The sequence below is a fragment of the Urocitellus parryii genome, chromosome 12, assembly GCF_045843805.1.
Source record: "Urocitellus parryii isolate mUroPar1 chromosome 12, mUroPar1.hap1, whole genome shotgun sequence".
Lineage (NCBI taxonomy): Eukaryota > Metazoa > Chordata > Mammalia > Rodentia > Sciuridae > Urocitellus > Urocitellus parryii.
This window is the reverse complement of record NC_135542.1, coordinates 20784487-20812140: the sequence shown is the minus strand read 5'-3', so window position 1 is coordinate 20812140 and position 27654 is coordinate 20784487. Positions and strand designations below refer to the sequence as shown.

The 27654-nt window shown below is 46.4% G+C and overlaps 1 protein-coding gene across 1 annotated transcript; it reads right to left on the bottom strand.

Annotated features, from left to right (window-relative positions):
- Window positions 1-768: 768 nt before the first annotated feature.
- On the bottom strand, window positions 769-4704 carry LOC144249871 (interleukin-36 gamma-like). The gene is made up of 4 exons (XM_077792069.1): window positions 4671-4704; window positions 4151-4258; window positions 3093-3232; window positions 769-978 (listed from the first exon to the last, which is right to left on the bottom strand). The coding sequence occupies exons 1-4, from the start codon at window positions 4702-4704 to the stop codon at window positions 769-771; spliced, it is 492 nt and encodes a 163-aa protein (XP_077648195.1).
- Between the last annotated feature and the right edge of the window lie 22950 nt (window positions 4705-27654).

The following is a 27654-nucleotide window of genomic DNA, read 5'->3' as shown; positions in this document are numbered from 1 at the left end:
TTAACCACAGAGGTGTGTTGTTTGGGTAAAACCTTTAAAAGAGCCTAAGCAGCAAACATTCATGTTTATTGACATGAATTATTGACTGTAGTCACTGTGTTCAGTGGGGGACAGTGTCTTCTGCCCCATGCCCTGTCGTTCCTGAGGCACCAGGCAGTGTCTTTGGGTCCAGCTTCATGAAATGACCATTAAAAAATAAAAAAAAAATAAAAAGCCGCCCCTGTGCTTCAGCACGATGTGACAGTTCTAATCACCGGAGCACTGTTCATTCCTCCCAGAGTCCGAAAGCCCTTCTCCTGGTGTGTTCATCCTTCTGTAAGGTTCCCCATGGCTAAAGGTCCAAAGAATCCCGTTTTTCAGTGAAAGTTAGCCTGGCTCTCCTGCTGCTCAAGGCAAGAACGTCTGCTATAGCAAGTGGGTGAAAATCAGGCGTGGAGCAGGCCAATCACCTGAAAATGAGGGTGTCACTCCTCGCAGGGCCTCCCATGGTCTCACACAGCGTGACACCACGCACCACTTCTCAGGTGACACGCTGGGTAGCTTCTGCTAGAGAGGAGCCTTCAGCCCCAGCTGCCTGCTCTGAGTCACAGCCTGCTCTTCAGTGGCCAAGAGGTCAGCGCTTCTTCCTCCATAAAATGAGCTGATGACAGCAGCTTGCTCACCTCTGGCGCTGGCACGGAGAAGCCCTGAGGTGACACAAAGTCCTGCTGGGAGCTCAAAACATGAAAGACAAAGGCCTCTGAGCAAGCGGCCACCTCCACGCTGAGTTCAAGCCTTTAAATTCAAATAGAAGTTAGTGTTGTTGGTTGTCCCCAGGTCGGAAGTGAGGAAGATGGGCTGGCCAACCTGGGAGGAGGCGATGAGCCAGCCTGGGAAGGCCACGGACTCGAAGCTGGAGGTATTCCCATCCCGGGAGTGGTAAAAAAGGAAGGGTCTCACGGGCTCCACCTGGTTGTACAGATCCAAGATATTCTGCTCCTGAAAGGTGGGGCAGAACAGCCAAGAGGAGAAAAGGAAGTTGCTTGAAATGTTCCAAGTAACCAATAAACATTCCAAAGTTCAAGAAAGCCTTCCCCACCTGTGAGCAGGACTCGAAAGGTAAGTTTCCAAGAGCAGCAGAGTCTGCAGGTGGAATCTCACCTTCCCAACCCCACCCTCAAGTCCAGAGCAAGGAAACAAGGGTCAGGTCCACGAACCAGTGGCCGCCCTTGGATGATGAGTTGGAGCTCTTCTTGCACAAGAGACTGAGGGACAGAGATGCAAGTTTGCAAAGTTGGCTAATGACCTCATTTACCAAAGCCCAATGGTGAGAGCAGCACCTAAAAAAGCCACTGTCCCAGCAAAGGACAGCCAGGCTGCTGGAGTGTGTCTCATGTCAATAGCTGAGCACAGGAGAAAGGTCACACACGAAAGATATGGGGTCGAATAAATCAGAGAACTTGCACCCAAAGGAGACACAGCCATCAGAAAACGCCTTCTCTGTTGTATTTAGAAATTATGTCATATGTGTGTACGTTTCTATGGGCATTTATTGAATATTTAGGTAAAATAAGCTTTTTAATTAAATTATGCATGTGTAAAATCTCAAGAGAGACCCAGGAATGGTTCAGAATTCCAGCATCTTCCACCCTGAGTAGGAGTTCTCAATGGGATTCCTTTACTCTGTGGTAATGACTTCCCATCATTCAGCCAACTCTCTGGGTGGCCGAATACCTAGGAGTCAACCTTGATATCTCCTTTGACCTCCCTCCCAACATATATACCACAGCCTGTGGACTCTACTTCCAAACACCCGAAACTGAGCTGCTTCTGGTGCCCCCCACCCCTGCCCACACTGCCGACCAGGACATTGCCACCTCTGGCCAGAATGATTGCGGTGACCTCCTAACTGTTCTCCTGGAATCTACTCCATTCCCTCTCAGCCATTCTCCACAAAGCAGCTGAGAAAGCTTTAAACTGAAATAAGGTCAATAAGTAAACTCATGCTGTCTTTTGACTTAACCTTCTTGCATGATGTTTTGTTGTACTTACCATGAAATCCACAGGAAGCCTGTCTAAACTACAGGCCCTCGCCTGCCTCACTACCCTACCTCTGACCTCTCCGCCAATGCCGATCTGCTCCAGCTACACCTGCCTTCTGCCTTTCGCTCAGGGACGCCGAGGTGTGCCCGCCAAGGGTCCTGATGTCCCCTGCCTGGACCCTCTACCCCCACACCTGCCGGCGGGCTGCTCCCTGGGACTCAGGTGTCAGCTCCGAGGCCTGCTCTTAGGGAGGGCTCACTGAACGTCCTGGCCAGAGTAACTCGAATCCCACCCTCTCCCACCTCAGCTCGTTCCTGGGTCTCTTTCCTCATTAACACGTCACCAGCTAAACTTAGCCGACGGACCCCTCCAGAATCGCCAGGCCTGGGCATCACTGGTCCTCGATATGTGGCAACGCCCGGCATCCTGCTCAGCAGGGATCTGCTACTTCACAAATGGAAGACGCCTTCTCATTTTAGACCATACCTCTTCCTCCCCCCATCAGCTCCCTGCTCACTGAGATGACGGGAGTCATCACCCGCAGCCCGGGTCCAGGGCGTCCACCTCCCCGCCTGCTTAGGACCGGGCATCGGCCCCTCCAGGGTGCCAGCTCAGGTGCCCCTCCAGCAGCTGCCTGCTCCCTGTGCCCCGCCAGCCTCGCTCAGTCTGTGCCCCGGTTCTCATCAGCACCCCTACTTTCGTTACTCTCATCTTTAAAAGTACAGCACGTGTCACCAGTTGACCGGGACATCAGAGGAGAGCATCCTCGGGTGACTTCCTCATTGTGTCACACTGTGGAATGTGCTTCCCAAGGATGGGTAGACGGGAGGTCCAAGAGGAGAAAGATGGCACAACCCGACAGAGGACACTTGGGAAATACGGAGAACATTGGAGATTGAAGAGGGATCCTCGAGGAGAAGGGGTAGAGACACTACAGGAAGTGCTAGGAATCAATACGCTCAAGAGATTGGGAACTTCTGTTTTGATTCTAAAATTAGAACCTTTTACCCAATAAAATTCTCATGAAGAAACATTGGCTGTTTAAACTGTCATTTCTGTCCACCCCTCACCTTCAGCCACAGCCTGGGCCATCGGTCCACCTCCTCACAAAACAGACACCTGTCTGGATCCTGGGTGCCCAAGTAGATGGGAACCCCTCGGCCCTGCTCGAGGGACTCAGGGAACTTGCATGGGAGGATAGTGACAGTGGCTGTAAAGACAAGCAGAGGACAGGCATCGGTTTCCTTTTGAAGTCTGGAAAAATGAACGGTTCTTACAGTTCTTCCCGACTGAGCAGCGTTGGGTGCTTCCCGTGGGGCTGGAAGACCCACCAGGAGCTAGGAATCAATATGCTTAGGAAATGGTGGTCGGCCACACCAGACCCACCATTTGTCCAACCACTGCGTCCGTCCTTTGCCCGTCATTCACCACCCACTCATCCCATGTGGCAGTCCCTAACCTAGAAGCTGGAGCAAACAGAGACTCAGATGGCCAACCTGCCCTTGAGACTGGGACACCTGGACATCTGGAGATGGCCATCTCCTACCCCAGGCCACTCCTCTGATTCTCGGAGAGCTTTGTCCACTAGCAAGCTCTGTCTCAGGCGGTGCTGAAATTTGCCTTCCTGTGGATGTCCCCACTTAGTCCCTTTAAGACACTTGAGGCCACATAGTACAAGGTACTCCTCTTGCACAGGACAGATCAGCTACCTCAGATCCCTGAAGGTGGCTCTCCCAATCCCTAGGGGCTCCGCACCCTGCTTTCTTTAGTCTAAAACAAACCTCTCTGGCTTTTCTTGCCAGACCGGTATGAAGTCCTGCCTCTTCCAGATGAGCCCACTGAAAGCCACACTTTTGGACACATACTAATTGTACATATTTATGGGGTGCCATATGACGACTCCATACATGGGCACAGTATGCAGTAGTGACGTGATCGGGTGATGAGTACATCCCTCCTGGTACATTTATCATTTCTTTATGGTGACAGCAGTCGAGCCCTCTCCTCTGGCTCTTTCAGAACACATGTCATTAAATACAGTCACCCTCCTGGGCTACGGGCCGTCTGTCCTCACACTTTGACAAAAGGCCATGGGGTGAGGGGCAGGTCAGCACAGTGGACCACTCACCCGGAGTCACATTGCTGCTCCGTGGAACCATCACCAGGGTCTCCCCCTGCAGGATCCACACCTGCTGATCCCGATCAGACACCTCCCAAGTCTGAGGCCTAAGTGCCGCTGTTGGGAAGGGGGAAAATCAATGAAGGAACGTGAAAACGAAGGCTGCTTTCTTGACTCTAAAAGAAAGACCACCCAGTCCGGGCTTCCGTAAGGAGGACCAGGGGTGACACCCCAAAACAGGTCACACTCACGTGACTCACCTCCCAGCCTTGCCAGCAGAGCTGTGGGCTCTGGTGAGGAGAGCAGCCCCAGTACCTGGTGTCAAGACCTGGTCACTCTTGGTGGCTGTTGCTTGGTTGGCTGCACTAATGAGCAGTGGTCCCCTGCCTCCAGAATCCCCTGGCCCCAGTGGCAGGAAGGGCCATGTGGTAAGGGCCACACGCAGGGAGGGACAGAAATGTTGGGGTGTCTGGAGGATACAGAGGTGATTGCTGGTGGTCTGGGCCTCGAGCACCCCATCCCAACTCACCTGTCCCATAAACTTGTCTCTCGGGGTCCATCATGGTGGTGTTGTGTCAGCCAGGCCCTGCGGGGACAGTGACAGTGACCTCAGGAGACAACCACAGGACCTCCCCAGGACACTGGTACCTCAGACGCTCGTTCTCCACTGGGAGCCGACGGCCTGACCTGAGATGGTGCTCTGGTCAGATGGGCCACCTTCCGGGACCAGAGTTCACAGCCGCCTCAGGGAGGGGAGCTGGCCGCATCTCCCTCCACCCATCGACCCGGCCAACAACCTTCCCTCCCTCCAGACATGACTCTTGACCTTGAGCTCCCACAGGCCCTGATGCTAGGGTCTCCTCCTGGAGATCCTTCCCGCTCACTGGCTTCCATTTCTAGGGACAAGGGGAGCCCCATGCCAGGGCAATTCTGCTCACAAACTCCCCAAGGACAGGCAGTGAGCCCTGCCCAGGACAAGGCCCAGAGCCACCCTGGCACATCCCATCCCTTCACTAACCCCCAACACAGAGGCTCTGGAGTTAGAGACCTTCCAGCTGTGGGTGGCACCTGCGTGGAAGAGCCCTTACCAAAAGTCCAGGGCACCGGGTCATGGCTCGAGGAGCTTCCCAGAGCAGTGACAGCCTCCTGCCAAGCTGGGGTCATCTGTCTGGATGAGCAGAGAGGGAGGCTCCAGTTCCTTTGGTGGGTGTGACAAATGTAAAGCATGAAAGAAATCCAGTTCCTCCTGCCAGAAGGTCAGAGAGGTCCACTGAAGTCACACTCAGGACAGCAAGAGTGTGACTCGTCTGGGCTCCCCGAGAAACAGACGCTGTCCCCACGTGGCTGCCACCGGGAAGCAGAGACGATGACAGACCCCAGGTTTCCCAAAAAAGAGGAGCCTAAGGGACTTCCCTGGAGCTTAGCCCTCCTGCTGTGCTGATGTCAAGGGAGAAATGAGGCCGGGCAGATAGAAAAATGGTCCCCAGGTGAGCTCCTGAGCAGCACCGCACAGCCACTGCAGGCCTCTGCTGAGAAACTTGCAAGTTATTTTTAAATAGAGACACCCGGGGCCTGCAGTCCATAGGAAATCGGGACACACATGACCCGGAGTCCCTGGCCTCTCCAAAGAAGGAAAAGTGCCTGATCAATACCTGGACTGGACAGGAGGCTGCCTGAAGGCCTGGTGGACACCGAGTGCCTTATCCGGGATGGGGCAGGGAGCTGGCTTCCCCAAACCTATGGATCCACGTAAGCCCTAGACAGTAGCCGTCCACTGGCAACCCTCCCAGGTCCCCTCCCAGCTACGGGAGCTTTACTTGGGTTTGTTTTAATACATTGTTAGACTTGGTTTTCACCTTCTGCTGCCTGTGAATCTCAGTCTTTGACTACACAAGACAAAGGGTCCACCCAACTCTGTGCTCCAAGTTACCTTGTCACCCTGTGGGCAAGACTGGATCTCCAGGCCCCAGCAGGAACAAGTCTTCATGTCCTGGCCCTGGGAGCCCGGCCCTCTACAGCCAGGCTAGTCCCTTAGGTCCCAGAAGAGCCTCCTTGCCCAGCCTGTCCCACTGGTCATCCCGCCTCTCCTCCCTGCCCATGGAGGAACACCACCTTTTCCTGATGAGGCCCGATCCTACCAGTTTGGTTGATCAATTACCATGGGAGAGCGTGATCATGAATTCAGACACACGCCTGTGTAAAGTCAGGCTTCAGCAGTGTCACTCTCTGGAGTCCCCTCCTCCCAGCTGAACATTCCCGCCATTAAGCCTCAGTCAACATATCCCCTTTCTTGGGGCACTCGCCACAGGACAGCAGCTTAAAGATCCCATCATCTGGCTTCCAAATCCCCCTGGGTCTCTGTTTCGTTGGGATCCAATCTGGAAGAGAGAACCTGCACTTGGAATTGCAGACGAATGTAACTGAGTTCAAGGAATCGCATCATCATACGTTGGAGGGCTAAAGGTAAAAAGGGCATGCTGTGGGATCCCGGATGTAAGGCCACAGGCCGGAGCAAAGGACCCAGGAGCCTAAGTGAGTGCTCTTATAGGATCAATACCTGGATCTCAGGGAGGAGGATCCTCTACCTCCGGTTCTCAGACCCCATGCCATCTGGTAGATGGCAGAGGGCGGGGATCAACTAGGAGATGCTTGCAGGACCCAAAGGACACATTTTCATTGATTCAAAAGCCCGTGGGCATAATTTGAACTTTTCGTGCCCAGGTGAAGATTGCAAAAGCCCATATAGTCTGGTGATATATATATATATATCCTCCTGAGCCTCAGCCTCTTATTTCATATGACCTTCTCCTTTCAATAGCTTCCTAGCCTTCAGGGAATATAGCTTTTCCCAGATTTCCCAGCCCTAGGCATCCATTATGAGGTTCCCAGTTTAAACTTTAGTGTGAATGAGTATAAGAGAAATTGAAGGGATTAGGAATGAATGTTCCCGTTTTCTATTGCCATAACAAAATGTTTGAGGGTGAGTACTTTATAAAGAAAAAAATTAATGTAGCTCACATTTTTGGAAGCTGAAAGTCCAAGATGGCCCCATTGACTCAGCCTTTGGTGAAGGCCTCAGGTGAATGGTGTCAACAGTGGGAGAAGCTGTGAAAGCAATCGTGTGCAAGACAGAAAGCCAAAATGGAGGGGGCCAGCCTTGCTTTTTTTCTAACAACACTCACTGAAACAAACAGAGGGCCCCAGAACTATCAAATCCCTTCTAGGTCATTGCTCCCAGTGACCTAACTGGCTCCCTTTTGGCCCTCCCCCAAAGGTCCCAACACCTCCCAAGATCACACACTGGGAACCAAACCCCCAGCATATCAACCTCTGAGCAGGGGAGGTGCACATGCAAACCTTACCCAAAGCACAGCACTGAGTGATGGTGATAAGAGGAGATATGAAACATGGGAGTTCATCATCCAAGAGCAGAGGGTCCATCTGCGGATGAGAAGGACCAGAACTTTTATCTCAGAATGGAGGGTGGACATCATGGTTACCTGGTAGCCTGGCTTGACTTGAGCAGACTAGCAATACTGACATCAGCTATAAAAAGCAATCCAGTCACCAGACTCTGTGAATGTTGTGTTTCTGTGGAGAACAATGAAAGTGATGCACATCATTAACCTTGGCTTAAACTGAGTTCCAGAATGTACTCGGAAGGCCAAATTTCTTAAGACACGGAAAAGATTTTAAAAGAACATTTAGTCCAGATTCCAATTCTCAAGCCCTGTGATGCAATCAACCATGATTGTTGGGTGATTAGCTCTGATAACTTGCTCACTCCCCATGCTCATGAGCTTACTAAGTTGGGAAGACATCAAAGGAGGCAGGTAGGGTTAAGAGTTTCATCATTCACCACCGTGGGAATCTCTAGAATTTGCTAACAGATAGCTAGTCCACAGTGCCTTATTCATGTAACCAGGCTGATGATCAGAACTAATAAAACAGAGGGAACTGTGGAGCGACGAAAGTTATGTGGCCTTCAAGAAGGTCAACTGCACAGAATCAAGTTAGTCTAGAACTCGACTCAGGATCTGTGACTCCCAGGTCTAGATCCAGACCTTGCTGCTGGGAGGCTCCAGTCCCCTGGGGGCTCCAAAGAGGCCCAGACCCTACAAGAGCTTCATAGGAGCAGGGCTGGCAGTGTGGACTGGCGAAGACACCAGTAAGGGGCCAGAACTCGCCCCTGTTGAACTCGTGGGTCAACATGGCAGGCGCCATGAGCCACGGAGACCGACGCAGGTCCATTTGTACTCTCATGGATTTGAGGCAAAGCCAAGGAAGTTCCTGGGGCAGCCTCTGCGGTGTAGCCCTTGCCCAGTGTTGATGCCACATGGTGATACGTTCAAAGGCTCTGCTCCTCCAGCAGCCCAAACCTTGGCCTGAGACCTGCTTCCTGGGTGCTGGTCCCTCACGTCTTCCTGAAGCTGGTCTCTCTGCAAGCCCAGACTCTCGGACCTGAGCCAACGTGCTATTTAACATCTTCTGTCTCCCTCATGTGAAAATAAAGGACAATGTAACAACCCCACAGCTACTCAACAAAACGGCAGCAGTCAACAGAATCATTGGAAGAATTAAGACAAAGAGCCACACCATCGAAAACCACCAGAGATGTATTGCTGTAAAAATCAAAACAGCTATTGACCAAATTGTCCACTTACCTACTGCAACAACAACAAAGATAAAGCAATAAAAAGCCTTAATTGGACAACACCTAAGAAAGAAATGCTAAATTAAATGTCTACTGTTTGAAATTTTCAGACAAAGAGAATTTTTAGCCTTTGTCTAGTGGTTCATATTGCTCAAAATGCCAAAGTCATGCAAGGAAAGATGGAAAATTGGGTGGCATAAAAATTTCAGAATTTTGGACAAAACACACCATGAAAGAAAATTTTAAAAACGAGTGACCCAGGGCGAAGTATTTGCAACACACCTAACAAGCAAATAATATCTAAAGCTTTGGGATGGTTCCTACCAATGGATAGGAAAAAGCAAAATAGTTCTATAGAAAAACAAGCAAAAGATATAAAAAGCACTTACTGGATAGAAAATATACATGCCTGGAAAATCTAAGTAATTCTAATTAATCACACTAGTAATTAGCAATATGCAAATCAAAGCAATAAATGAGATTGGGTTTGCACCCATCAGGAAGACACAGACTCAGGGACAGCAGGCCATGGTGTGAGGAAACAGATTCCCGTCAGGAGCAATGGGCATGGGAAACTCTAGTGTCTCTTTTAGCACACATTTCAAAGCAGGTCTTGCTCTCCAAATGCCTACTGGCAATTCCCAATCAAGGCTTCTTAGTAATGATCTCTTCAAATTTTTGGCAGCCACCATCAATGCGAAACCGTTCACATGAGTGACTGGTTGAAAATCGTATTTATCATTTTTTTTCCTGATGAACAGAGGCTTTCTTACAACAGATCTGGGTGGCTTCATGTGTTTTTAAAATGAACTTCAAGGGTGCTGTTATTCTTTACCTATATGCCTTTTTCTAATTTTTTTTGAAGATTTTCACGTTATACTTGGCTGCCATCGCAGCCACCACCAGCACACAGGTCCCCACGGAGCTTCAGTATCCCCTTAGTCTGGAAGCATTGACTCACTGCTGACGATGTTCCATGCCCAGAGTTTTATTTAGTACTTCTTTGCAGAATAATGTGCTTTGAAACATTTCTTCTTGGTAATTCTAAGTTACCCAAGCAGCAACTCCTTCCTAAGATGCGTCTTTTTCTCTCTCTTAATAGCTGCAACCTGCTCGTTTCTGCTTCTGTTCAGGTCCTTGCCCCTTTTGTTGATTGGGTTATTTGTTGTTGTTGTTGTTGTTGTTGTTGTTTAACTTTTTGAGTTCTTTGTATACTCTAGAGATTAGAGCTCTATCTGTTGTGTGAGGGGTAAAAATTTGTTCCCAGGGTGTAGGCTCCCTATTCACCTCACATATTATTTCTCTTGCTGAGACAAAAACATTTTAGTTTGAATTCTGTCATCAGCAGCTGGGGCAGGAACCAGAGCTGCCTGGAGAAGGGGATGACATGGAGGCTACTCACCTGGGAAGGTCTTGAAACCTGAAAGATGCTGGGAACAAGGGCAGTGCTCAGCCTTTGGAGAGGACCCCGCTGAGCTTGCACGGGGCTGAATAAACCTTGCTCTCCTGCATCCCCAAGTGCCACAGCCTCTTTCCAGTGCCCTAATTTCCCATATTTTTTAATTTGCCCCATTTGCTGATTCTTGAAAAAATAAATAAGATTGATATACCACTAGCCATGCTAACAAAGGGAAGAAGAGAGAGAAGCCAAATTACTAGCTTACGGGATGAAAAAGGCAACATCACAACAGACATTTCAGAAATACAGAAGATAATTAGAAATTATTTTGAAACCCTATACTCTAATAAAATAGAGGATCGTGAAGGCATCAATAAATTCCTTAAGTCATATGATCTGCCCAGATTGAGTCAGGAGGATATACACAACTTAAACAGACCAATATCAATGGAGGAAATAGAAGAAGCCATCAAAAGACTACCAACCAAGAAAAGCCCAGGACCAGATGGGTATACAGCAGAGTTTTACAAGAACTTTAAGAAGAACTAATTCCAATACTCTTCAATCTATTTCAGGAAATAGAAAAAGAGGGAGTACTTCCAAATTCATTCTATGAGGCCAACAGCACCCTGATTCCAAAACCAGATAAAGACACTTCAAAGAAAGAAAACTTCAGACCAATATCCCTAATGAATATAGATGCAAAAATCCTCAATAAAACTCTGGCAAATCAGATACAAAAACATATCAAAAAGATAGTGCATCATGACCAAGTGGGATTCATCCCTGGGATGCAAGGCTGGTCAATATACGGAAATCAATAAATGTAATTCACCACATCAATAGACTTAAAGAAAAGAATGATCATCTCGATAGATGCAGAAAAAGCATTCGACAAAATACAGCATTCCTTTACGTTCAAAACAATAGAAAAACTAGGGATAACAGGAACATACCTCAATATTGTAAAAGCTATATACACTAAGCCTCAGGCCAGCATCATTCTAATTGGAGAAAAATTGAAGGCATTCCCTCTAAAATCTGGAACAAGACAGGGATGCCCTCTCTCACCACTTCTATTCAACATAGTTCTCGAAACACTGGCCAGAGCAATTAGACAGGCAAAAGAAATTAAAGGCATAAATATAGGAAAAGAAGAACTTAAATTATCATTATTTGCTGATGACATGATCTTATACCTAGCAGACCAAAAAAGTTCAACCAAGAAACTTCTAGAACTAGTAAATGAATTCAGCAAAGTGGCAGGATATAAAATCAACACCCATAAATCAAAGGCATCCCTGTATATCAGTGACAAATTCTCTGAAATGGAAATGAGGACAACCACCCCATTCACAATATCCTCAAAAAAAAAAAAATACCTGGGAATCAACCTAACAAAAGAGGTGAAAGATCTATACAGTGAAAACTACAGAACCCTAAAGAAAGAACTAGAAGAAGACCTTAGAAGATGGAAGGATATACCTTGCTCATGGATAGGCAGAATTAATATTATTAAAATGGCCAATTACCAAAAGCACTTTACACATTCAATGCAATTACCATCAAAATTCCAATGCCATTCCTTGCAGAAATAGAAAAAGCAATCATGAAATTCATCTGGAAAAATAAGAGACCCAGAATAGCTAAAGTAATTCTAAGCAGGAAGAGTGAAACTGGCGGTTTCGCAATATCAGATTTTAAACTATACTCAGAGCAATAGTAACAAAAACAGCATGGTACTGGCACCAAAACAGGCTAGTAGACCAATGGTAAAGAATAGAGGACACAGAGACAAATCCACAAAATTACAATTACCTTATATTAGACAAAGGTGCTAAAAGCATGCAATGGAGAAAGGATAGCATCTTCAACAAATGGTGCTGGGAGAACTGGAAATCCATATGCAACAAAATAAAATTGAATCCCTTTCTCTCACCATGCACAAAAGTCAACTCAAAATGGATCAAGGAGCTAGGAACCAAACCAGAGACTCTGCGTCTAATAGAAGATAAAGTTGGCCCTAATCTTCATCACGTGGGGACAGGCCCCAAATTCCTTCATAAGACACCTAATTTCCCATGTTTTACTGTACTTTCCATAACACCGTGAGCTGAGTACAGCACTAGCCTCTGTTGATTCCTAAATTCACAGTGAACAATTTTTTCCCTCGCTGGTCTTTGGGATCCCACAGTTTCAGTAACAGCTCTGGTGGAGGCTTTGTGTGCACAAAGTGTCCTGAGGCCACATCCCTTCACTTCAGAGTCCCAGGGGTACTGCCAACTTCCACAGGGCTCAGTCACAAGCGGTTCTACCTCGTACCTGTGAGCATTAATGGTGGCCCTTTGCTGCCGGCATCTGGGATCAGTCACATAAAACATACGTGTTTCTCATTTTGCAGTTGCAGGCATTTAAAAACAATCATAACCCTAATTTAAAAATTAAAATCAATTTTGTTTAAAAGTTAAAATGGAGTATTATACAGTTTAAAGTGTCTTTCTTGTGACATTTATAAATTACAAAGAGACATATAATACTTTTTTTTTAACAATTTAGTAATTGTAACTCAGCAGATACCATGTAAACCAAATGATCAGTTACCATCATCAGAACTAGGACTCCCTGATTCCATGTCCTCAGAAGATTATGCTGCTTCTGTGGTGTTCTTGCCAAAAATACTTGTCCTCCATGTAATTAGGGGAAACATCAAAGTCATTCGAGACTTTGTGTAAAGCAGCCAAGACTCTTCAAAATGTCAAGGTCATACAAGATAAAGACAAACTGAACACTGCTACAGATTGGCGGGAGTCTGAGAAGCTACAACATGACTCTGGAGGAGGATACAAAGTTTGAAGCTGGGCTGTGCAACCTTGGGAGACCCTGTTCTAAAATAAAACAGAAAGGGCTGGCCTGTAGCTCGGTGGTAAAGTGTCCCTGGGTTCAATCCCCAGGACCAAAAAAAGTGCCAAAAAAGATACAAGTAGACAGAAGAATTCTTAGGATTCTTGAAGAGAAAAAGGACATTAGGAGGAAAAATTGGTGACATTTAAGTAAAATCTGTAGTTTAATAATTAGTATCTTACCAAAGTTAATTTCTTGGATTTGGTCATATACTAGGGTTAAATTTTTTTAACACTCGAGGAGGGCATGAATGGTATATGTGGATGCTACTGTTTTCTCAAGTTTTAAAATAACTATTTCAAAAAAAGTTTAAAAGCAAAGATGAGTGTATTCAGGTGAACTGCTGGAGCAGTTGCTGTGGCACTATTGGCCCTTCTGATATTTTTTTCATGTAAATAAGAAATGCTGACTAAAGAAGAGAAGAATTTAGAGGGTATACAACTATCTACCAACTGGGACACTCTAATATATGTCACCTACTTTGAGATTTAATTTTTTATTTTCTTTTTGTTTTTCCTTCAAACAAAACAAACCATGATTATCTTGTAAGTCGATTCCCAACTTTAATCAAAAGTTATCTATTACACTGGCCTGAAAATAAATATCCACAAAGCAGCAAATCTATTCACACATAAAGCATATAAAGTCCTTTATGGCTTCTGAGACCTAATTCTTTCTTTCCAGTGCTGGGGATCAAACCCAGGGCTTTATGCCTGAACTCTACCATGCAACCAGAGAACTCATTCTTAAGCACTTGTGTTATTTTTATCCCTAAGGATATTTCAAAAGAAATCACATAAAAGATGTAGTGAACTAAAAATGTGGTGACAAATCTATTTTGTCAACAATGGAATTTTCTCAAATACATATTCACAAGATATAAATACAATATTTTGGAAACCCAAATGCTATTCTGAAGTCCTAAGACTAATGTTCCCCACTTAATGAATTGGTTTAGTTAGATTATGTCTGTGTACTTACTCTTCTTTTTCAAAGTTAACTGAGTATGAGAAGACCTTTAGAATATAGATAATCAGAGATAATTTTAACTTTAGAAAAAGTTTATTGGGTTGTTTAAAAAAAAAAAAACCAGCGGCTCAGGAAGCTGAGGCAGGAGGGTCTCAAGTTCAAAGCCAGCCTCAGAAATTTAGCAAGAATCTAAGTAACTTAGCAAGACCCTGTCTCGAAATAAAATATAAAAAAGACTGGGGATGTTGCTCAGTGGTTAAGCATCCCTGGGTTCAATCCCCAATACAAAAAAAAATATATAATAACCCAACTGGAATTTGGGGGTAATACATTGAATTTATAAATTAATTTGGGGGAATTTGACTATTGAATAATATTGTCATTTCATTAAAGACATTCCTCCATTTATTCAGATTCTCTTCTAAATCCTTTCTTAGATTGTAAAATTTCTTCACATAGGTCCTGTGTATTTTCAGTTGTCCCCCACCCCAGACATTTGCAATATTTATTGCTATCATGAATAGCATTTCTGATCATAGACAGGGGAGTCTTGATTCTCAGTGGCTTACTCCCTGATAAACCCATTGTAAATTGAAAATATCACAAGTCACAAGTGCACCCAAAACACCCAACCTGCAGAACACGAGAGCTTGGCAACACCGTGAACTGCGGAGAGCCAGGCTCTGCCCTGGGGACCCTGTGGCTGCCAGGGCACTACCACCGGCCGTGGCTGCCCAGCAGGAGAAGAGGACACCTGAGGAAAGGTGGAAACTCAAAAGGTTTTCTGCCGAACCCACATTGCTTTTGCCTTAGGTTGAACCACCCAAATTCAGGACCGCTTGTGTTTCTGCTGGTTCTCGCACACAGAGAAATGGTGTTGGCAGCTCGGTGTTCTCTTCAAGCAACAAATTCACCCAACTCTCATTGGTTCTAGTAGTTGTTATTGATGTACCCTTGTCATATAATTTGCAAATAATGATACTTTGATCCCTTTCTTTCCAGTGCTTACATCTCTCACTTCTTATCCCAAAGTCGTGCCAGGGAACCTCACATCAAACAATAATTGGCTCTTCTATCTCGTTTCTGATCTTAAGAGGAAAGAATATAGAGTTCCTCAGGTTATGTTTGATGTAGATTGTGCTTTCCAGCTCTTCACAAGCTAAAGAAATATTTCCTCTTATTACTAATGTTTAAAGAATTTTTTTTATTTTTTTAAAGATTTCTTTTTTTTTTTAAAGAGAGAGTGAGAGAGGGGAGAGAGAGAGAGAATTTTTAATATTCATTCTTCAGTTCTCGGCGGACACAACATCTTTGTTGGTATGTGGTGCTGAGGATCGAACCCGGGTCTCACGCATACCAGGCGAGAGCGCTACCACTTGAGCCATATCCCCAGCCCTTAAAGAATTTTTTTAAAGTCAGGAATAAATGTTGAATGTTATCAGATGTTCATTCTACATCTATTGAGGTAACCGTATCCCTTTTGACTGTTTGTTAACGTAGTAAATGTGATATATTTTCTAATGTTGAACCTCCCTAATATGTCTGGATAAACCTACAAGGTCATGAAATGTTTTAATGCATCATTTGATTTGGAGATCTGATGTTTTATTTAGAAATTTCCCTTGGCATCTGTAAGGGAAGCAGTACTGAAATGTCTACCACCATCGCCATCACCCTCTCTGCTTCTGAAGTCAAAATCATCTTCTCCTTATACAGATGAGTGGCTTTTCCTTTTTTCTTCCCCACCCCCCCACCCCCCGGGAAAAAAAAGAACAATTGCATGTGATTGGAATCAACTCTTCCATGAATGCTTGGTAGGGTTTTCCCTAAAATTACCGCCTTCCAGGGTTCGGGGGGAGGAGATCCTAGAGTATGTTTGGGCTCTCACATTTTTGAGGGTGCTTTTTCACTCTCCCATTTTGAGATCTCTGTGGCATCTGTGGTCTTGCCCCTGTCCTAAAGTCCCTGAAAAACCCCCAGGACCATGAGAGCCTAGGAAAGGAGAGGCAAGAAGCTAAGCATTGACCCAATGAAGGCTTTTGGGGAATCTCACCAGAATATTAAGCTTTTTTAAAACACCAGAGCAACCATGTCAAAGTGCTGAATCACTAATAAGAAGAGCTGAGGTGTTGAGCACTTCCTGTGGGTTATGTGTCATAATTATATGGAGCTGTAAAGATAGGGCCATGAGGTCCCATGTACCCTTCCCCGAGTCCACCCAAAGGGTAATATCTTGCTTAATTACAGTGAATCTCAAAAACATAAAATTGACATTGCTGCAATCCACAGACCTTATTCAGAGCTCATCAATTTTACACACATTTTTGTGGGTGTCACACGTGTGTGTAGTTCTGTTCACTTAGCATAGGTGAAGTTACCCATAACAACCACGACCCGTCAATATACAGCAATCCATCAAAGCCAAGATCCCTCATGGTGGCCTCAGCAGTCACCCATCCCCAGCCTGGTCCTATCCCCTGTCCCTGGCCACCACACTGCCTTCTCCATCTCATTGATTTTGTGACTTTGAGACTATTGCACAGATGGAATAAATATACAAATGGAGGTTTTGAGATCTGCTTTCTTCGATCAGCACAGTTCCCTGGAGATTTTTTATTGCTGCGTAGCCTCCTATTTCTCCATTGTCCGTTGAAGACCTTTGAGTTGTTTAAAATTTGTGTCTGTTTTGAAGAAAGTTGCTTAAACATTCACGTACACATTTCTGCATAAAGGTGAGTTTCTGTTTCTCTGTGACAAATGCCCGGAGGTACAATTGCTGTGTCAAATAGGAAGCCTACTCCAACTTGTTTTCCAGAATAGCTGACATTTTACATTCCCAGCAGCAATAGGAGAGAGCCATTTTCCTCGCATCCTGGCCCACATGAAATTGTAATCACTCTGTTGAGAGAGGTAGGCACTTAAATCTCTTTGTGGTTTTAATTTGCATCTCCCTAATAACTCCACCTGCCAGGGGGAAATGGGCTATTTATTGGAGGAGAAGAGAGTCCCATGTTGTAGAGAAGGCTTGGGCTCACCACTTTGCAGGCTGTGGAAATAAACAAAGACCACTCAAGCGAGAACCAGCAAAGGCTGTTTACATGTGGAGCTTTCTATAGCAAGAAGTCAGCCAGGGACACTCGCTTTTGGTGGAGACTCAGAGACAGGCAGAGAAGCAGGGCAACCTGATATCAGGAAAGCAAGGAAGGTGTTGGGGCCCTGATTGGAGGCCACTGGAGCTGATTGGAGCTGGGGGAGCTGACCAGAGGCAAGGCACCCCATGTGGCTGGCTGAGGGTGCATTTGGCGCTTTTTCTGATTGCTCTTAAATTGAAAGTGGGCTCCTGGGCTGGCTACTTTACGCAATGGGTTGCTTTCCTGAGCTGACTGCAGCAGACTGTGCTACCCGAGTATGAGTTTATAGTTCAGTTTTTCTTTCTGACAAAGGTGAAGGAAAACCCTGGCAGTTATTGGCAAAGGTCTAACTCTGTGCTCCCCAGCACTGCAGTCATCAGCCACGGTGGACATTGAGCGCTGGAAATGGGCCGGTCCAAATCGTGATGTGCTCTCAGTGTGAAACACACACGAGATTTCAAAGACCTAGTACACAGCCTGGCTTCAAGCTATCTTACCAATCCACAGTAATCAAAACAGTATGGTACTGGTATAAAAACAGACACGGGGACCAATGGAACAAAGGTGGAAAGCAGGACATCAGCCCATACCGTACAACCAACTAGTCTTGATTAGGTGCCAGGAACGCACAGAGGAGGAAGGACTGACTCTTCCAGGAGTGTTATTGGGAAAACCAGATATTCACATGCCAGAGAATGAACTTGGATCCGTGTCTACAGTGGATGGTAAAACCAACTCCAGGTGGATTAAGGACTTACAGGTAAGATCTTAAACCACAAAACTCCTACAAGAAACACAGGGGAGGACTCCTACATATAGTATTAGCAATGACTTTTCGATCTGATACAAAAAGCACAGGCAACAAAACCAAGATAAACAAGTGGGAATGTATTGGAGTCAAAAGCGTGGAGCTTTCTATATCAAGGAGTCGGCCAGCAGAGTGGAGATATAGCCCGCATAGGAGAAAATATTGGTAAAATATCCAGCAAACAAATGATATCCAGGGTGCGTAAGGAACACACACAGTCCAATGGCAGAAAAACAACCTGATTTTTTAAATAGGCAAAAGATCTGCATAAATATTTCTCAAAAAAGTCCTACAAATGACTCATGGGTATATTAAAAATGTATTTACCATCACTAATCATCAGAGAAATGTAAATGAAAACCGCAGTGAGATATCATCTTACACCCAAGACAAAAGAAGAGTTGGCAGCGTTGGAGAAAAAGGGATCCTAGAACATGCTGATGTGAACATAATTTATTACCGCCCCTGGAAAACAGTACGGGGGTTCCTGGGAAAAGTAAGACCAGAATTGCCATCTGACCAGGCACGGTCCCTGATCATCCAGGGATGGCGTCAGAGGGTCAGAGAAAGCCACACAGGTTCGCTGCAGCATTGCTCACCAGAGCCAAGGAAGGAAAGAAGAGTACCCATCAGTGGGTGAGCAGACGGAGGATAAAGAAATGTAATACGAATGCTCGTTAATTCATACCAGTCAGCCTTTGACGAAGACGGAAACGTCGTCGTCATTTGTGACAACATGGGTGAGCCTCGAGAACAACAGGCTAAATGACATAAGCCGACACAGGACGACAAACAGCACGCTCTCACCTGCACGTGGAATCTACAAGAGTCAAAGTCGCAGAGACAGAAAGTGCGTGGGGAGTGGCCAGAGATGGGGAGCCGGGGAGTGGAGGGCTGTAGATCCAAGGGCACACAGCTGCCCTGGCAAGAAGAATGCGCTCCAGAGGCCACTGGGCAGCGCCGATGGTGCTGGGCGTGTTCGATAGCTGGATCGCCGTGGGCTTCACATGATGTGCAGGCGGATCCAAGCATCGTGTTCTGTGTTTTGAGGAGAGACAATCTTTACTTTTCAATTAAACATGTTAAAGCTAAAAGACAACAAAAAAGGTCAAACGTCTCATGATGACCCCTTGATTACATGTTGAAGTGACAATATTTTAGATATTAGAATAAATATATTTTTAAATTAGCTTCACCTGTTTCTTTTTACTTGTGTGTTTTTTGGTTTTTGGTTTTTTTTTTGGTCACTGGGACCAAAAGACCCAACATGAACACCCCAGAGGAGGAAAAGTTCATTTTGGCTCACGGTTTCAGAGACTCAGTCCACGGTCAGCAGACTCCAAAGCTCTGGGCCGTGGGGAGGCAGAGCATCATGGCGGAAGGGCATGGCGGAAGGGCATGGCGGAGGGAAGCTGCTCAGCTCAGGACAACCAGGAGGGCAAAGGAAAGCTGCGGTTCACCAGGGACAAACATAAACCCCAGTGACCTCATTCCTCCAGCCACACCCTGCCTGCCTGCTTACCACCCACTGGATCCCGACCAGTGAGTCAACTCACTGATTAGGCTCCACCTGTCATCATCTAAGTTTTTAACCTCTGAACATTTTGCATCGTCTCACACACAAGCTTTCAGACGACAGCTCATATCTAAGCTGTAACATTGAATAAATGTGGTTACAAGGAAACTTGGCATTACGTATGTGGCTCACTCGTGTGTCTGGTGTGATGTCTCCATTGGGGCGCCCACCTAAGGGACACAACAGTGGTCCCAGAAAGTCCCCAGTACAAGGCCCTGTGAAAGGACTAGCTGGCTTAGCCCCCATTGTGGGGCAAGGGCTGCAGAGAACAAGGCGGGGAAAATGGAATACTTTGATGCTATTGTGCCGGAGGCCATCCACAACCCATGTGTGAATTGTGCGTGAACTCAAACCATGTTGAAGCCATTAGGCAGGAAAGCCTGGTATCGGGAACCTCCAGCAGCAGCTCTGCTGGTTCGAGAACGCTTGGACCATGTGGCGTCCTGCCCAGCTCCATCACCAGTTCAGCACAGCACCTGAGATGGGGTGACCTCCTGGAGCCATCTCTTGGAGATGGGTGTGGCTTGCCAACTGCAGATCAACCTGTTTACTGCAAGGCCCTGCCACACCAGAAGTGAGCAGGGAACCAAGACTCCTCCACCAAAACCTTATCCCTGCCTTTGTTGAGCTCCCCCTTAAATAACGAATGGGGGCCATTTTTCAGTAGTTCAGCTCCAGTTCCTATCAGGACTGGAAGACCAATCAGGTGCTCTGCTTTTATCTAATTTCTGACACTGTCTCTATTTCTTACTAATTATTTCAGACTTTTAATTTTCCCAGGTGGCTCACACCTCCTGAGCAGGAACCTACCCTGGCTGGGTGCTGGCCACCCCACAATATTATTGACCTTTTTCTGCAAACTTGTTTGCAACCCTAAAAAAAAACAACACAATCAATTTATATTTTTTAAAAGTGTTGAGTGCAACCAACCTGCTCATGGAATGGCTTGGCTTAGGGCTCTGACCCACTGCACATCACCCGCGTTCCACCATCTGATCATGGTTTGCTTGCCCCAAATACTTCCTGAGTCAGACTGTCCTGCCCAGTTCCACCAGATAGATCTTTCCAGAAAACACATCTGCTTTGGACACTACCCTGTCTAAAACTGTCAGTAGCCCACACCCACCATCATTGTCTGCAGAATAAATTTCAAACCCTTTGGCACACGTGAGGTCCTGGCAGGGGACAGAGCATGCACTCAAAGGTGCACGGTAGAGGACATTGTAAGAAAAGGAGTGTTTGAAAACAGAAACTAGCAGAAGGAACAGGAGGCGGTGAAGCACAGGGGACTGCTCTGAACCCACCAACACCCAGAGAAGGAGCAAGGGGTCTGAGTGGTGACTGGTGTGCTGAGCAACCTGGAGTTGCAAGGAGTGGGTCACCACAGGGGCTAAGGCTCTGTTCAGGGAATGCAGCCCAGTCAACTTGAAGAGCTGGTGTTCTCTAACCACCTCACCATCCCTCTGAGCTCCACTGCCTGACCCCACCCAGGAGACAGGACAAGGGATCATTGAAGCAACCAATAGCATCAGACTCACAGGTACACAGAAGGTGGAGACATGTGGCACATGCACCTGAGGCTGGGTGATACTGGTTATCACCAGTGTCCTGAACCTGACCTAGTGGTAACTGCCCACCCACCTCTCTCTACTCCCTTCTCCAGACTGCCTGCCTCATGTTGACCAGGAAATCCTCTGCAAATGCAGACCTCGCCAAGTACTTCCTGAGCACTTCTCAGTGCTTCAGGGTCTCTACACCTCTGCAGAGCAAGCCCCAGATCTACAGCGAGACCCAGCTACTCATCCCCCAGCTCACCATGCTTGGTGAATGTACACGTTGGGTTCATCACAAACTCTTAAGAGCCACATTTGGCCTCTACCCTGCTGGGTCCTGCTACAGAGAGGGCCAGCCTGCATGGAGATCAGGGTCCACTCTGGTTACCTATAGAACACCTTCAGGTCTTCTAGCTGTGCCCTATTGGAGCTGCTTTCAGAGCTGTGCTTCCCAGAACCAGCAGAGGGCGCCATGACATCAAGTGACCACACACACACACACACACACACACACACACACACACACACACGCCACCAGAGGGCGCCATGACATCAAGTGACCACACACACACACACACACACACACACACACACACACACACGCCACCACCTGGACATTCAGCTTCTGGAGCTCTGGTGCAGGCTGCACCTATTTTTCCCCGGAAACCCATCGTGGGAAATACATTTTACAAAGAGGCTCAGTTTGTTCCCACCTGAATATTACCAACTTTTAATATTAATTTGCTAGAGTCTGGTGATTGATGGAATTTAATAATGAACTATGAGTTCTAAAAATAAAGACCAAATAAATTAAATTTAGTTAATTAAAGTGAACTCTTGGTCTTTGTACCTTCAGAAGATTAAGTTTTAAAAATAGTTTCGCTTTTACGTAACTGAAACATTTTGTAAAACATTTATATTTTTAGTTTTTGAATACATAAAATTTAGTATTTTAGTACAAGTTTTTCTTATTGCAATGCTTCATTTGAAATTTTCAATGTGAGTTATGTTGAAATATTCTCTAAAATGCAGATAGCATAAGATTTTTTTTAGAAAATTTGTTTTTTGTAAAGTCAAAAATGCCTACAGTGATCTTAAAATGAAACAGATTTAGTTTTCATGAGTTAATTATTTTTAAGAATACATAAATAATTTTACTCATTTACTTCATAGACAGCAAATTAAGTAACATTTTATTAAAACTATTTATCAGATTGTACAGTTGCCAAAACGAACGGAACTTTGTCATCCACTCTGCCACATAACACCCACCTCCTATTTGTATTCATGTTCCAGATAATCTTGTTCCTTCACTTAGATGTCTTGTTTGCATGATAAAAGTCATCACAATGAGCAAAGGCAAGAGACAGAAGAACTGGAACTTCTGAAAGGGTCTGTAGATGCAAAATAAGAAGCAGCGTGTGCTATGAGCCCTGCTGATCCCAACAGCCCCAGAGAAGCTCAGACACAAAATGGTGCAAAGAGCAACTGAAAACCCTTCACATGGTGCAGAATCATTTGCTGCTTTTACCAAACTACGTGGAAACGCTCTCAATGTGAGACCCGTGGACCAAGAAGGGCTGCATTTTCAAAGGGTAACGGCTGACAGAGAGTTGACGTTTTCATTGCAGAGTAATAAAAACATGCAACTGTGCACAGGCCATAGTAATAGTTGGGAAGCCTGATGGAAAGTGGTGGGTGGGATTCACTGTGGTGTGTTCGTGTATGCACACGGCATTATTTTTTCTGAAAGCACTGAGATTCAGGTACTTTGGGTGATTATTAAGTCACAGATCTGCAGCATTAATTCTATTAGGGACCGGGAAGTGTAGAGGGGTGCAAGGAAAAGCTCAATGAATGCTCATGCGCATGCGTGTAGGGCAACCCCACGGGGAGACCCAGGAACTGGAACAATGAGCATGCGTTCTTAATCACAATAAAAGGAGAAATTTAAAAAAAAAAAAAAAAAAAAAAAAAAAAACTTGCTCAGACCTCTGAACCCCACACTAAGTCATATTAAAACTTCAGGGTGTCTGCTAAGCCCCCTGCTCCGGACCAGCCCACTATCAGCCACATGGGGTGCAGAGGGCCCCAGCTGAGCGGCAGGGATTCTGCTCAGAGTCCGCAGGCAGCATTGACTCACCATGCGAAACTATTCTGACCTTGTTACTCTATGTCCTGTTGTTCTTTGAGGGTTTTCATTGATTTTTATCACCTCCCGTGGGTCTCCCCAAACACCTGGCACAGTCCTGGAATCCAGTTTCGGAGAAAGCAGCTGGCTCCAGGACACAGAGGCCCTCTCCCCTCCCCCAGGGCCCCTGGAGACCAAGCCTGAGGACTAGGAGAAAAGAGTCCTGCTGACCGGTGCTGCCCCGGCCCCAGCATGGACTCCCCCTGCCCCCCGGGTTGAATGGGGAGGAACGTGCCTCTGCCCCTCAGGACTGGTCTCCTAGTCTGGAACTGAATTGAAGCTTAGACTCTGGAGAGAAATGTGCCACCCTGCTAAGTGGGTCACCACAGGCACTCAGCAAGGACATTCTGTGTCCTTTGTCCTCCTCCAGAGTCCGAGTCCAGGCCTGGGGCCATAGCTGCTCACTGGGCACACCCAAAGCACGCCCTGTCCCAGAGCCAGGAACAGACTCTGTGCCGGAGGTCTCTTCTAGGCCCTCTGACAGAGCCCACAAGTGCTGGGTAACCCGGGCTGTGGCCAAGCTGGGCAGTGCCTGGCGTGCACCTAGGATGGGACCTAGAGTTGCCATCGTTACAAAATGTGACACAGAGGGCATTACAACAGGGATGACCCTTGTATGAGGACACCAACACCTAGACCAGGAGCAGACAGAGGACCTCCCCCAAGGCATACCCATGATGGGGTGTGCAGACCTGTCACCACTTGTGTCCCCACAGGAAGCATCAGCTGGACCATCCTGCCTTCTCCACTCAAGGCCACCTATTCCACGAGGGGAGTGGGGTTGAGTTCCCTGTAAAGCAGCCACTGACCATCCTCGGCACCCCTTCATGACACATACTAGTGGAGTCCACTGGTTGGACCATGGCGATGGCAGGGAGACTGAGGGACAGAGACAAGCCTTGGAGTTGCTCCGACGCAGCATTCAGGCCTGGGCAAGTGGAGGGAAAGCCGCCTGGCCACCGTCTGTCACAGAGGCCAGAGGGCTTTAATCTCACGGCTCAGCAGGCTGTAAACGTGAACGAGTAAGACAAACCACCAGAAGTTTTGATTTTCTGTTACCAAGTATTTTTTAAAGTTTCCGACATAGTAAAGCCATTCCCAGAGCTTACTCTTTATTTGTTTATGTTTTTGTTAGAGCATGTGGTCACACCTAGTAGTCAGGCTGATTTTGACAAAATCACGCAGGCATGGAATTTGTCTTACTCCCTTCAGCCCCAGTTCTACCCCTTTCCTCCCCTCCTCTTTTTCCCACCCTTATTCCTCTACTGATCTTGTTTTTGCTCATTTATTTATTTATTTTGATTGGCGCTTTCTACATATGCATAATGGTGGGATTTGCTGAGGTATCTTTACACCTGCGCCTACCAAGATTATGTTAAATTGATTCCACTTTTCCTCCGCCTCCCTCTCAATCCCCTTCTTCCCTACATCTTTATGACATCTGATCCCTCCTCCTTCTTTCCCTGATTTTGCTATAGTTTCTACATATGAAAGAAAACATTTGACTCTTAGTTTTCTGAGTCTGACTTATTCCCCTGGCATGGTAGTCTCCCGTTCTACCCACTCACCAACAAATGTCAATTTCACTCTGCTTTGTGGCTGAGTCTCCACCATGTGTATATCACATTTCCTACACGTATTCTTTCTTCCCTTGATGGGCACCTGGGCCAGTTCCATGAGTTGGCTATTTTGTGTTGTGCAGCTATAAACATGGAGGCTGGGAGTCTCCTCTTTAACCTAGAGATTCCTCTTCCAAGGCTGTCCTCTAAGGAAATTTTCACTCCACAGCTTCTATAGCTACACCTCCGTGTCTAACGGCATGAAATCACTTTGATGACTTGTGGCATGTCCGTAGGTAACCCCCAGTGGAAGCTGTCCTCATTCCCCAACTTTCACCTCTCATGCTCAGGGAGTCTACTTGGACCCAAATATGGGTTCACAAGGTGGAAAACACCAGAGATTTGTCGAAGATGTGGAGAAGGGTGACAGCATGACCACCGAACGCAGCTCAACCTCTGGTCTTTCTTTCCATGCCCCCCTCAAGTCAGGAAGCCACTGGAAGACTTCTCCCTTCCCAGCTCTGGTCTCTCCCCACCCCACCCCTCCCTGGCTCTCCGTCCCCTTCCTCTGCTCCCCGCTTCCCTTCCCAACTCCTTTCTTCTGACCACAGCAGCACTGGTCCTCATTGAAAAACGGTGTTTCCCACCCCCCTGCCTGACTCCCCGTAGAGTTTGAATCTTTTTCTTTTTCAGAGTTTACCAAAGCAAAGACCTGGATAGTCAACGGGACAGACTCCCCTTGAGCACAGTTCCATGACCTTGTTTTGCATTTCCGTATGGTTTGAGGAGTCTCATCCCCAAGAGAAGACTAACAAGGAATCAGCCAGTCGAGATGGCAGCCCCTTTCTAACACTCCCACACAGTCGCAGCGGGGAGGATGAGTTTTCCCACGTATCTTAACACGCTCCGTGGAACGTCATGCAACTGTGAAAAGCGATCCTGGAGAGGTCTCCCTTGTGACATTGACAGACATTCAAGGCACACTGCTAGACACAAAAACAGATCATAGATTATTTTTTCATGCGTGGTTCTATATTTGTAAATAAAAGTAAACATATATATGTGTGTGTGTGTATGTATGCATATGAAAAGTAAAGTACTGGAAGGATGAACATCTCATGTTCCCAATGATTAAGAAGTATCTTAATAGAAAAGTAAATTTACCTAGGCTGTTGTAAGATTTAAGTGCAAAAACACAGGGAGTGCTTACAGCTCACACCCTCAGTAACATGCATCCGAGTACTCATCATTGTGGGATGTTCCCAACTAGTTTAAGGATTTTTTCCCTGAATTTGCCATCTTATTTTGGCACTCATATAGTTATGGTTTTAAAAAAATTTAAATAAAAACATTAAATCATATTTACAAAGAAAAATAAAGTGAGTGAGATAAAACTCCACAGAGCCAACAGGCTGTGAAGAGAAGCAGGTTCCTGTGAGTCGTGGTTAAAGGAAGTCTCCCTACGCTGCCTCACATTGCAGGAGGAAGACAGGGAGGCGGTGCAGAGAGGGCTGCTTGAGCCTCAGTGAACTCCTGGCAGAAGAGATGGATGCACCACGTCTGTCTGGCCCCCTGGATTGCCCAGGAAACCACCAAGAGAGCAGAAGTCCTCCAGAACCCTGTCTTCCCACCAGACTCCCTTGCCGCTGGCCTTCCCTTTCTCGCAGGGCTACTTTCTGTGGTCACTTGGCTGTGGACGTGAACGTGGAAGTGCAGCCCCTTGGTCTACGTCCACCTCCCTTTTCATGCCTTAGACAATTTCATGCAGTTGAAGATGGATACACTAAAAGATGATGGGAAGCCAAATAATCTCTGCTGGACTAACCATTCCCAGACACTAGTTTCAAACGACAATAACTTGGTTCAAGGACCTGCAATCTGGACAGAGCTCAGTGGAGACTGCTTGTCTCTGTTCTGAGCAGGGCTTGAGCAACGCTGGAGGGTTTGCATCCATAATGGCTCCGTTGGATGGCTGGCAAGTTGGTGATCCCCACTGGCTGGGAGCTCTGGGTCCTGTCCACGCGGCCTCTCGTGGGGCTGCTCCGACGTCTTTACAGAAGAGCAGGTAGATTCCAAGAGCAGGTATCCAACCCGCAGAAGAGCGGGAGCTGTCTGTCTTTTCAGACCTGGGCTCAGAAACCGAGGGAAGCTGCATTTCTATGGAGTTGCGATAAGTCACAGAATGCACACTGATAGGATGAGTCACGGAACGAACCTGAGAGGACATGCAGGTGGTATCCCGGGGTTGGAGAAGTGCCAAGGAATTCACATCTGTCTTTGATATTTGCAGTCCACCTTTGGGTCACAGATTAATTATATTCTTATAAATATTAAAATATATTTCATTATGTGAAATCAACTCTCCCCCTTCCAAGAGCCCCCAAAGTCTCCTCCAGTAACAGAATGTATGGCATGTATATACCACATAGACAATAATCTATCAAGGCCTCTAGTTCTACGTCCTCTATTCCTGTCAGTCTAAGCTACTACAATGATTAAACCCATTTTGCATTATCAATTTATAATCAATTCCATTTGACAAAAAGCAGACTGATCCTTCTTTTCAAGTCAAGTGCCCTGTGAAGCTGCTGTGGGACCCAGCCTTAAGGTTTCTTAAGGGACCCTCCAGACATGCTCTTCAATCTTTCTGAGGTCTTTACAATTTCAGGTGACAGTTTTGCTACGCTTCCCACCACAACGTACCAAGCTTTTCTCTGGCTTTTGTTTCACTTTCCTCATGTTCTTCATCTCTGACTAACAGCTTCCTAGAGG

Bases quoted from the DNA above. Each gene is read 5' to 3' on its own strand.
- LOC144249871 (XM_077792069.1), bottom strand. From the start codon at position 4,704: ATGATGGACCCCGAGAGACAAGTTTATGGGACAG. The intron at 4,259-4,670 runs GTGAGTTGGGAT...CCTTCCCAACAG, and splicing joins GAGACAAGTTTATGGGACAG to CGGCACTTAGGCCTCAGACT. The intron at 3,233-4,150 runs GTGAGTGGTCCA...TTGTCTTTACAG, and splicing joins GAGCAGCAATGTGACTCCGG to CCACTGTCACTATCCTCCCA.